Consider the following 12,574-nt stretch of genomic DNA (forward strand, 5'->3'; position numbering starts at 1 on the left):
ACATATAATTATAAATCTTCCATCAATTTGAATCGTTATGTCAAATAGAAACATCACCATGTGTGCAGTAAGGGCATAATCGAGGGGTGTTTTCATCTTTCACAGGTCACGCTAGGGTAAAATTGGACTTACAAACTAATTTACCAAATCTTCAATTGTTGAACTTGACCTAAATCAATTGAAAATCTAAAACTCAAAACCCTAAATAGGAAAATTCCAGCAAGGATAGGCAACATGAATTAATTGAGTTGTCTTCATTTGGAATTTAACTTATTTTTCGGTGTTGTTTCAAATTCATTGGATTTATGTGCTTCTCTTAATGACATATATTTGGCATTCAATTCATTTTTTGGGAATATTCCAACAAATCTGGGTTCCCTTCCAAGTTTGAACTTTCTAAGTCTCTCAAATAATCAATTTTATGATAAGATTCTTCTAAAGTTTACACCATTGTATCTAAACCTTCTTGTTTTGTCAAACACTCAATTGGACACATCCCAAATTCTTTATCAATAGATGTTTCTATTCGATATTACGACTTAAGTTGACGAAAAAAGTAGAACTATACGTTTTAATTAGTTGAAGGAAAGGAACTTATCAGTTAATAATTGAAAGGTCAAAAGTTAAACTTTGTAATAATTTGAGGGTTGCTAGCATTTCATGAATCCTTAATCCCTGTTAGACATAACGACTCAAGTTGGCGGAAGAGTTAGAATTAATGTTTTAATTAGTTGGAGGGTTAAAACTTATAAGTTAATAATTCGAGAGTCAAAAGTTCAATTTTGTAATAATTTGAACGTGATAGGGCATTTTCCCTTAAATTCTATAATTACTAAGACCACTTTCTTTCCACAAAACAAAATAAAAAAAGAATGAGAAGAAATAAATCAGACTGATCAAGAAATAGACTAAGTCCAGTACAGGAAAAATTTTCTGCAAAAATCAATACCTACGGTGACTTTTATTAACAAAAAAGGCTCATATTTTACCCAAATTTCTTCATGCAAATACCAACACTGACTTCTCCGGAAAACGACACTTCTCATGTTTGCAATGCAGTGATACATACAAAATGTTGTAACTTTAACACCAAACCAAGAAAATAAAGAAAGGGCACAGAACAACTAGAATTCCTCCCATTAACTAAATGGAGGATAACAATATACTCTTGGACTAAAGTGATAATAATCAATGATGTTACCAGAACTGGCCATCAAATTACAGAAAAGTATCATCGCACAAACTATTCCTAATTCCAGATATGTTACTAGTTCTAATTGGCACAATAAACGTTTATTAATAACAGGAAATATTTGATTGTGTATAGCCATATTCATTTATTCTGAAAATATTGGAGAGTTCGCTAAAAGTAGGATCCCAACCATCATATTGTCTAAATGCAGTACTAGACATTTAATACGAGGAAAGGACACTATTACACTATCACATGATAGTGTATTAGGTGGAACATTGTAAAACAGTGAAAAGCCAAGGAAAGAGATTAACTTACATTTACTCAAAGATGCCCATACACTAAATCAAAAGCTTTCTACAAGAGAGAGATGGTGGCTAATAAGCACCATTCTGAAACAGCTATTTAAAGATATTTAAAATAGAAAAACGAAAAAGGATACCTAGGACTTGTGTTTTAAGAAGTTCAACATGAGAATTTTGTAAAATAAATAAGCCAAAAAACAATGATTAAAAATTTGGGGCATATACTGGAATTAATTACACCCTGCACGCTATACAATGCACAGCATTAAGACAGTAGTCAAACACTTGAAATTACAAAACAGTATTGATATGAAGTGCTTTAAGCAGAGAAGTAGCCATCTGTTTCACTAAAACTTGTCCTCCAGAACTTTGCCCATCTCTACGTTCCTCGATTAAATTCTGAAGCTTGGATGGAAGATCATTCTCCACAATCAGTTGCTTTGGTCTAGGGTGGTGCTCATATACAGCCTAAGAAGAGAAAGCTCAGAGTGAGGACTGTGGCAAATATAAAGCAACACAGGTACAAAACCAAGTGATACCATTTAAGGCCAGGTTGCTATATATGTTACACAAGTCTTATGAGATACAACTAGATTGGTACAACATTTTAACATTTTAATTTACACACCAGATAGACCAAACTGTATCAGGATTTCAGAAAAATCTTCATTTCAGCAGACCAAAGATTGGCAGAGCAGAGGAATTTGATCAAAGTGCCAACATATTACAACCCATCATCTTTCTATTAATAGACAAAGTGAAAAGGTTGAAACACTATGATAGCCTCAATTGACATGAAATGGTGAATAAACTCCTCATCGCAACCAGATAGGTTTAGGAATTTCCATTCACTTCCAGGCAGGTATAAGTAAACAAGCATGAAAAGCTTTAAGCGAAAGACAGTAGAGGAAACTTTGAAAAAGACTTTGAAGGCACAGGCAAGACAGTCACCAGCGCCCATAGAAAATGGAAGAGATCTTCCAAAAGCCAATGCATGGACAGATAAATAATTTCAGCTTTTATAGAAATAAAATGACTGCAAAAGTTCATATCCACACACAGTAATTTACATTTAGTGAAAAAAGAATTTCCACAGATAAAAGGTAAAGCAGCAGCAAATTGACAAGGGTTAAAACTCAACAAATGCATGAGCAAATTTTTAACTTGAAATGCTTTGCTTCACTCTTCCTATTTTAGGTTTTTCTTTGGAATATTTTGACTCCTCAACCTCTTATTCTCGTAAAATGCAGGCGATTAAATACTAGGAAGCCATTGAGGTCCCTTGCCCCATAAAATGACACGTTTGAGGTTGTAAAGAGATATTAAGAAATAAGTAGGTAATGCGATTCTTTTTATTCCAACATGGTATATCAATCTTTTTCCCTTTCCCTTCGGCAGCTGGCTTGAGTGGTATATCTTAGACTACTCAAAACTACAATATAAAAATTAGCAAGAAAGTTTTTGTGTCCAAAGAACACAGAGTCCTTGGTCAACAACATATTAAACAACTGCAAACAATATCAACTATTAACAAAAAATCACAGATAGCTCATAGCTGTGGCATAAGAATAGTCATATTACCAACCTTTATTAGCTTCAGCAGATTCAACCGGGCTATAGCATCCTGGTGGTGTAGCCTTAAAATCAGCAGTGGCGTCAAGCCATTAACAGCAAGAGTTGTATTTATTCGGGAAGATTTCCTGAATCAAAAACAAATCAGTGAAACTGATCCCAAAGGTCAAATTGCAATTGTAGCCAGATGGCACTATGAGACACTTCATAACTCTATCAAAGGTGAAGCATTTTGACTCGATTATTTTAAAATATGATATTAAACCCATTTCAGCAGCAAATTTTTTAGATTATTTGCTCCTGTGTCATCCCAGAAGGACTTGGCACACATTATGGACAGGTTACTTGCAAAGAGAATATTTTCAACATTAACTGCTTGGTTAAGGCATACAAAATGTATAGTGAGGAAATGTCAACAGGTAATACTTTTACAGCGAAACCATTACAGAACCCATTTTATTTACAGGTCCTTGGAAAAATATGCTGATGTAGAGAATGTGGAAAACACCCTACTTCTCAACCACCATCAGCTAGTAAGAAAGCACGATCAGGAAACCTTTCGAAAACTTCTCAGAAACCAATCGAGAAAAACAATTAAGACACAAAATCAGAGTTCATAATCACCAGTGAACATAGCATGCTAAAAAATGAATTTGACAACACGTACGTTATAATTTTCAAGAAAGGCTCCAGTATATGCAGAAAATGCTGTTCTGGACAGTTCTCGAAAAACTTGACCAGTTTCTGCACAGCATCCTTTTTTAGTAAAGCTTGTTCGACCTTCTTGCTGTCATTATCATGAGCCAAGCAAACAGCAATAGAATCCAATGCCGTGACAGACCAGAGCTCATCTTCTAGCAGGCTCAAGTACACATCCAACCCACCATGAGCCCGTAACTGTTCTCTTGAATTACGTGAAGCATGGGCCATATCGCAAAGCAGAGGCAAGGCATATTGTTTTAGTGGTGAATCAGACATGATAAATTGCATCAAATGTGGAATGATCCCATTTTCTGCTGCCTGTTCCTGTCTCCTCTTATTGATCTTACAGAGATTGAAGAGTGCATGGAGGACCTTCAATTCACAAAATCAGCGGTTAAGCGCCTTATATGGCTGTCCAATGAACCTTACAAGCAGAATAACAAGTATGACTCGGCTGCATAGAAATCTTTTCCACTTAACTTTGAAACACCATATTTCACTGCATTGATAGTGATGTGCTGCCAACTTTTGTAACAGAGGGAAGGGAAAAAAAAGACAGATAGATAGATATATATATATATATATATATATAGAGAGAGAGAGAGAGAGAGAGGACACCAGAAATACTGGATATAATTTTATTAAGATCAACCGATGCAGGCATTCAATCTTAAGCACCAAAACTAGCTTAATCAGCACGTGGTGGTATTCAGGGGGTGTAAAGCCTTGCGGAAATACTGTGTTAGTTCAAAAGTTGGGCTCAGAGGCAGCTATTTGGTGTCTTCAAACATTGACTAATTGGAGAGAAATTTGATTACTGACAGTGTGCATGAAATAGAATTTCGGGAGTAGAACTAATAGAGGAAAAGAGGAAGAAGGGAAGAAAAGATTTAGACTCCTCAAACCTAAGAAAGGTACTTGATTGATACAATTATCCCTCATTACATAAGCTGTCTAAGGTCTAATAACTTAGCAGGCCTACCATTTGAAGCAACAAATGGTAAACCCTCTTTCATCCAGCTGTACTTCATACAAGATATGATCGATGACTCACACGCTCACATTCTCACATATTTGATGTGAAACCTCTAAAAAATGATTGTTTTGGGAGATGCTTTGAGAAAATAGTTCCTGTAGCAGTTTCCTAAGTATATGTGTCAGAGACAAAAACTTGGTATGTTGGCATATTTGAAGTGTTCCAAAAATGTTCTTGAAACTAGCTCCATCAAATCGGAGCCTATATTTGCTAGCTAAACAGAATGTCCTGTTGATATGCATATCAAATTAGCGACAAAAAAGGCACTATTATTCACAATCATGAACAGATTTGCATGAATGCAAGTTAAGGAATCACACTACTACCAAACTTAACATGTGAAGCACCTAATCAAGGTTATTTCACCAAATCAATTAGTAGTAGTACTTTCACACAAATTAATGGTTTCAATTTTTTAAGTTTAATCTTGAGTCCAATAACATTCCCGCAAGTACACAAGCACAAAAAAGCACGCACATACACACATCAAAAACAAAAAGGAAAGAAAACAAAGCACAGGCTAAGTATATCTTCCAGCAAGCAAACAATTTTGATGTACTATAATAAGTAACATGTACTAGGTCCACTGCAAATGTCAATAGTTTTCCAAATTAAAGATCCAACAGATTCAAGAATAGCCTACTATATACCCTATCAGTGCAAAGACCTCTGACTACTTCAATCCACTTAATGTTGCAAGTCCACAAGATAGGAACCATGCACTACTAGTTCAAAATTGTCCAGAACCTTGGTCCTCAACTCAGGAGCAACGACTGTTCCATTCATGCACAATGTAAAGAACTTACCTCGTGATGTATTTGAGAAACAAGAGGACCCTCTTTGAGATCAAGATTTGGAATCAAATATTTGATTGCATCTGCTCGCTGAAGTTGTTCTAAGCAGTGTGGATCCATTGATAGCTGATTGATGCACTTCAATAACTAAGTAATGCAAGAATAATAATATCAGATAAACAGATCCAGGTAGAAATCAAAATCCATGCCACCAATAAAAACATTCTTCTACCTTCACAAGAATAGGGGGCTCTATTTTATTGAACATCTGGAAGAGACGACTAAGCAAACTCTGGCTGCACATATGGGATTTCACAGTTGTGTCTGCCCGAGCAAACTCAAGAAGAAGATCTGCCACTTTTTCCAGATATTCCCTGGCAACATCAGCATTCCAAGGTGATACCATATGACAAAGCAACCCTGATGATGTAGCACTCCCTGGTCTAGCATTTAGAACCCCAGAGCCAGACAGAACCCCAGATGCAGTCTGAGATGCAAGTCCTGACGTAGAAGCCATTCCATCAATAGTTGCTGGTTGTCCAACCTTCTTGTTTGCTGATTTGTATGAATTTCTGGGTAATGAATCCAAGTTACTGTTATCCCTTTCACGCACAGAAACCTCTGTACCCAAGAGTCAAGCATCAGGAGAATAAAATGTGAATGCAATATCAAAAACAAAAATTGATGCCACTCACACGAAATACAATCATATAAAAAAAAGGGTAAAATACACTAAACTCCCTTGTGGTTTGGGTTATTGTCATAAAGCCTCCTCATTGTTTAAAAACTCCCAAAGAGCCCCCTCGTGGCTTGGACTAATTTGGCCAATGAACGGAAATCATCCACTTTGACGAAAAATATAAAATTCCTATGTTAACCTTGTTTTCGAACTATACTAAAAGCTAGTTTGGGTTTTACTTAAAAGATTTTAAAAACTTTCTTACTTCATTTAAGAAAAAAGTAAAATTCAGGGGTTAATTCAACAAATTCTAAAAACTTCTTGTCTTCTCCAACGGGATGATGTTCAGATTTCAGAACCCATAGCCTTTCTTTTTGTTCTATTTTTCCTTTTTCTGTTTTCCTTTCCCCTCCATTTTCTTCTCCTTTTCTTCCTTTCTTCAGTCCAGCAATTGTCACCTTGCCATCGCCACCATCGTCGCCATCACTATGATTACCGTGGTCATCACCTTCATCATCATCTTCAGCACTATTGGGTCTCAGATTTCATCTAAATTCATGAAATCTTGAATTGTCTAAGAAAAAAATTGAGGGGCCAAACTAAAATTTCAAAACATTCTTCATCTTCTCCGGTGATAAAGCAGTTTCATTATTTTTCTACTGCTGCCGCCACATCCATCATCGTCTTTGTGGGTTTACAAGCAGACTTTATGAGTCAAGGTGAAAATTTTCAAAGTTTCTCTCCTCCTCTGCCTATTATTATCATTTACAGATCTTGCGGCAGCGACGGTAGGGAGCAGCGCCGCCAGTAGCTACCACCAGTGGTGGAATTTAACAAAAATTACACACTCAAATCCAATTTCAGCTTAGATCATGATTATGATATCAGATTTGACCAAAAACAAGCAAACAGTAACAAATATAGGCATGAACAGTGATAAGCAAAACTATTAATTTCAGTCCAAAAACAAAGCAAACCCAACAAATTACTACATAAAAACAATCCTTTGGACCAATAAAATGGTTATATGACACCAATTACACACAAAAAGTCAGATATTTGCGTGGATTAAAAGAAAATTTGTGAGGCTGCCTTGATTCATATCTCAAATCCATCTGCGTTTCTGCCCGCCTTATGTATCAGTTGGTGACCACGATGGCAATGGTGATGGCATCAAATCTGGTTACCAAAGAATGGGCTAAGGGCAATTACTTAAGAGATTAAAGGTGTTGCTGCAAGGACAGTTCTATTGGAGAAGAAGCCAAAGTTTGACATGAACTTTCTTAAGAATCCCCTGGTGCTGCAACAGAAGATAAATATAAGGAGGAGAAAGGGTGGTCACGGTGGTTGTGCTTGTGAGGGGCGTTGGTGTTTTGATGCATCTGCAGTCTCTGTTTTGATTGCGGGAGAGGAAAGAGATGAAACGAAAGAAAAGAAAAAAGGATAAAAGGATAAAAGGCAACCTTCTGATTTTGGGAGAAGGAAAGCAAAAGAAAGTGAAAAAAAGAAAGAAAAGGAGGGTACAATTGGAAGAAGAAATCGGTTTTTATGCAGAAAAATCAATGTGATCAATCTTACTCACGTATTAGGCGAGTGTGACTCACTCTCCATTAATTTGGATGTTTTTCATCCAAATTCCAGATTAGTCCATAGTATAAGGAGGTTCAATGGGTGCTTTTAAATGATAGGGAGGTTTTTTGACCATCTCACAAACTACAAGGAGGTTTGCTGTATTTTACCCTAAAAAAAATGCTTCACAGAAAAGCTTTACAAATGTCAAATAATGGAGATCACAGTCAAATAAAAAAATAAAGAAAAACAAAGAAAGAAAACAGCAGAAGCTTTCCTTCAAAATGAAGCATTATGTAGTCAGTTAAAAACCAAAAGAAGATAAATCTCTCAAGCTGCTTTTTCCATTTTTTATAGCTTTTCTCTTTTGGGTTGACGGGTGCCTTGGGTCATGGGGCATACACAAGGTCCTGGAATGAAATTAATATGCTTGAGATCTTCATGCTTAGGAGCACCTCCAGAACATAAATTCACTGTTAAAGCCAATCTTCCAAGAGCATTTAACCGTTTTCCTTGAAAATGAGATCATTGTAATAGATTTGACAGCACCAAAAAACAAATTCTAACTGGATTAGGGTATGGGAGTCCCACCAACACAGCCACTCTACTGCAATGTTAATCAGACATGTACGGCAGCACAAGTAAGAGTCCATAGGTAACATAGCTAAAACTAATTGTTCATAGTTTCTGTCTATAGCTTAATATTCAAATTCTTCCCCTACAATCTGGTTTCGAATGTTTTCACCATAAGTGATTAAATACAATTAGAATTACTACTTTGGATTTCATGGAGTACAAGTTGAGAACTGCAATGCGGCAATGCGCCTTGCAATAATTACATCTACATTCAAATATGCAAAGTTCAATAAAATGTAAGATAAAAATTATAAGATCATATGCATGAACTAAAACGGCCAGTGCATATTCAGATTGCAGCTAGATGTAATAAATGAATGGCACTGCTTGACAAGGAATTTATAATAGTCCTCAATGATTATGTAAATATGTCTGATCACCAAAAGTTGCCAAGGAAGGATAACATACAGCAACTTATCCAAGTAATTTCAGGTACTTTCCTTCTTGGATTTTCCCAACGAGAGAGCAGATTTTGGTACCAAGTTAATTTATTACTGTTAGTTTTCTTTTTCTTTTTTTTTAAAGACTAATTCCAGTACCTGCAAATTCAGCCATCAAAAACTCTAACCCGTTTGATTTTTTTTCATTGGATGCATGTAGAAGAGGTAGTATGCTTTCATGTTTCTCCAGCCCAGTCAGATGCCGTACGTACTCAAGCTGACCAGAAAAATGACGTGATGGTGGCTCCTTGTCCAGTAAACTTAGAAGTGGCCGAACATTCTCTTGCTGGGTAGCAGTTGCTGAAAAAATTCCATTTGGTGCACCCTCAGTCATTTTTGCTGGCCGATCCGTGGATGTTCTATTTGCCATACCAGCACCTCTCGGCTGCCTTGGATCAAATTCAATACAGGAAGGATCATTTTTCCATCGATCTGTACTCTCTTTTTCTCTCGAACTAGCAACAGGAAATTCTTTTGCTGCCACACTGACTACTTTGTCCAAAGGTGTTGAATCAGACAATTTTGAACTGCCTGAAGCTTCCAGTGTAGTGTTGCTTGACTGCGGTCTGTCAGTATCAAGAGTAAAGAATCTGGCATCCGGTGATTGTGAAACTGAAGCCCGTGCTGTTTCCTGTGTTCCAGCCGGCAAAATATGATCTAATGTTCCATGCTTAAGTTTAAAGTGATCAGGTTGATCAACCCCATAATGTGATACCTCACTCTGCAACAAGGAAGGATCCAACGAACCAGAACGTGGCCGTGGAGCCAAACCATCTGGTGGGAATCCACCACCACCAGATATAGAAGCTAGACGAGTAGCCTCATTTAAACTATAAAGAGTGTTGATCAGCCTAAGTAATATACCATTTCTGGCAGCTATGCGACAGAAATCATTTCGAGGGGTTGAGCGTTGAAGCTTGAATACCTGCCACATGCCATCAATAGCTAGATGAACCATTTCCCTGGATTAGGATGTAACAGAAAAGAAATAGAATTAATTAGTAACCGGTGTAATATTAAAACCAATGGTCTAATCAAAGTTGGTAATCCCAAGATTGGAAGTGAAGCATCAACTGTTCAAAAAGTCAATGGATCTCAAGGAATTCTTCTGAGTGCATTGAGAACATTAATCTACAAAGTCTAGTAAACATATTGATTCACTGCTTATATGCAGCTTTTCATATTACATAGTCACCTATCAATGTGTTATTTAATATTCTACTCGTTAGTTGTATCTGGAGTGAAATAGTTTTCTAGCTCAAACTTACATGTAATCAAAAAGTCCATTGGACTTATTTGTTAGCAAGGGATGTTGGTTATAGACCATCATCTTCATCAAATAGTCTTGTAAGAGGGTTCAAGATATGAATGCCAATCATTTAGCTATTTGCCAAATAATTGCTTTTTGATTTTTTCTGCTTATGCAACATCTACCTGCTTTACATGTATAATGTTTCCCTCAAACAGCCTAAATCATTGCATCCACATTAGCAGAAAAGAAAATTAACTTTATAAACCAGTCCCGGACTTACAAATTGTAGAATGTACTTTCTCACTGTAAATTACAATTTTCCTCATATGGCAAGCCATTTACAATTTCCGTAAATTAATAAAAAGATAAAAGCACTTTTTTCTTTTGGTACCAAAAGCTTTGAGATGCTGTCAATCTGCAAACACATTTTTAGGCATGTAAGCGCAGAATAACCAGCCAGTCCCAACTACAGAATGATAGAACTGGTCATTCATGGACAACTAAGGGCAATCAATACAATTTATTATACTAACTGTACATATGTATTTATTTGATCATGCACCAGTATCCTTTTATGAGTTCTTATTACTTCCCTGTACGCTAGTCATCAGATATTCTTTTTATCATATTTTATGTATTTGTTTGGTCAGATTTTTTATTCCAAAAAGAAACAGGGACTCTCATTGGATTCACATTCTACTAAATTTAATTTCTAGAATCCCAACAAAAACAAGGTCACTTAGTGAGAAAAAGGTGTTCATGGTATACTTATGAATGCCTGTCCAAGTCACCATCAGATTATCTTATCTTTATTTTATCCATCAGATTAACCCAATTATTATTATTCTCCAACAGGGCTTCTTGTTCCTTCAACTTACGTACTTCACTTTACTATGCAGAATAAACTGATTTCAATTGCCATAAACTGGTCTAGAGAAGCATATTCTCTGGCCATGCTTCCAGGATTCATAATAAAACTTATCCTTTAACAAAAACTTTCCGTAGATTAATGCCAGAATCCCTGGGAGCGTATCATGATAAAAAGAGAAAATCCAGTTCAGAAGGCTCCCATCACAGCAAGTCTCAAGTAGAGTCACAAACTATTCCTTGCAGGTAGAAAGGTTACCCTTTGAAGCAACCTTACCATTACCAGGCTCAACCTTATATTAATCAATGTCAAAGAAACTTGCTAAAGATGAAAATCACAGTGTTTGCTTTCTTACAGAAAACTAAGTACACACCTATATTTTGCATAATCCGCCTCCAGAAAGCCCACAAGAATTGGAATCCCACGGCAAGCAATAAACATTTGCAATGTCAAGGAGCTGCACAAAATAAAACGCTTAGATTTCATTCAAATTACCAAGTCACCAACAAAAGAAACAGCATGGAAAATTTTACCTGGACTGGCACAGTTGCTGCAGAAAATAAGCTGCTTCCATACGAACTTCCCGAGGACGATCAGGAACAGCAAAGCTCATTACAACAGGGATCTGTCAATATATTTCAACAGTAAATCCATGTTCAAATCAAAATTCAAGTCTCTAGACATCTCCAAGTAGATTGGAATAAATTTATCCCCCTCAAGACTTTGCTTTCCTCTCTCGATATCTTCAAAAAGAAGTAAATAGAAATTTTTAAATTCAATAATCAATAGGTTAGGATGTCATACAGCATGTATCTCTACAAGGGAGTGAAAAATGTTGAATATTATTCTGACTAGTGCTTATGTTCAGGTTAAACTGGTTAAGAGAGGCATTACAGTCAGTGACTATAGACTCGTGATGAAGAAGACGATTGTCAAGCAACTGAAAGAAGTGGTTGAGGAACCTGGCATCCACACGAGCATTTGTCAATCTATTAGACACTGTTTGACCCTGAGCCTAGTGAGAAAAAGAAATGGAGGAAGAAAGTAAATTTCTTCAAAATTCCAAAGTCCTGACCTTGTTTGGTTACGGAGCAATCTAGTAAAGGAAATTGATTTCCTAAAAAGTAAGTTTCCGTATGGTTTGCAGATCTTGAAAAGGAAATCCAAAAAAGAAAAAATCTTTGAAAGGTAGCATTTTTTGGGATGTTAAAGAGCATGTGAGATATTATTTGGAATAATTAGTGTAGCATTTTTTGGGATGTTATGTATGTGAGACAAAAAGGTAGTTGAAAATATAAAAAAGGTGGATTGGGAAATGTGTTTATGATGCAAGAGAGATATTATCTGAAATAATTCAGCAATCCAAACACACTCTTTATTTCTTTTTTCTCTTTCAAATTAACAATTACTGGACATAACCAATTGAAATGAGTTGGCAAAATTCTTTTCAAATTCTCAATTTCCCAACAAAAACCATTTTGACGACCTCATTCAAAACTTCACTACCGTACTTGCAAAGGTGAAAGAGA

General features: G+C 36.2%; 1 protein-coding gene across 1 annotated transcript; it reads right to left on the reverse strand.

Moving 5' to 3' along the window:
- Positions 1 to 1,486: 1,486 nt before the first annotated feature.
- On the reverse strand, positions 1,487 to 11,664 carry LOC113778536 (MAP3K epsilon protein kinase 1-like). The gene is made up of 8 exons (XM_027323974.1): positions 11,579 to 11,664; positions 11,419 to 11,502; positions 9,025 to 9,887; positions 5,834 to 6,222; positions 5,614 to 5,748; positions 3,737 to 4,143; positions 3,083 to 3,197; positions 1,487 to 1,965 (listed from the first exon to the last, which is right to left on the reverse strand). Exons 1-8 carry the CDS (start codon positions 11,656 to 11,658, stop codon positions 1,789 to 1,791), a joined length of 2,250 nt encoding a protein of 749 aa, XP_027179775.1. The 5' UTR covers positions 11,659 to 11,664; the 3' UTR covers positions 1,487 to 1,788.
- Between the last annotated feature and the right edge of the window lie 910 nt (positions 11,665 to 12,574).

This window comes from Coffea eugenioides, chromosome 7 (genome assembly GCF_003713205.1).
Source record: "Coffea eugenioides isolate CCC68of chromosome 7, Ceug_1.0, whole genome shotgun sequence".
NCBI lineage: Eukaryota > Viridiplantae > Streptophyta > Magnoliopsida > Gentianales > Rubiaceae > Coffea > Coffea eugenioides.

Coding starts and splice junctions, on each gene's coding strand:
- LOC113778536 (XM_027323974.1), bottom strand. CDS start 11,658: ATGAGCTTTGCTGTTCCTGATCGTCCTCGGGAAGTTCGTATGGAAGCA. Junction 3,198..3,736: donor CCTTTCTTGAAAATTATAAC/GTACGTGTTGTC, acceptor TTTTTGATTCAG/GAAATCTTCCCGAATAAATA. Junction 1,966..3,082: donor ATCTGCTGAAGCTAATAAAG/GTTGGTAATATG, acceptor TTCTCTTCTTAG/GCTGTATATGAGCACCACCC.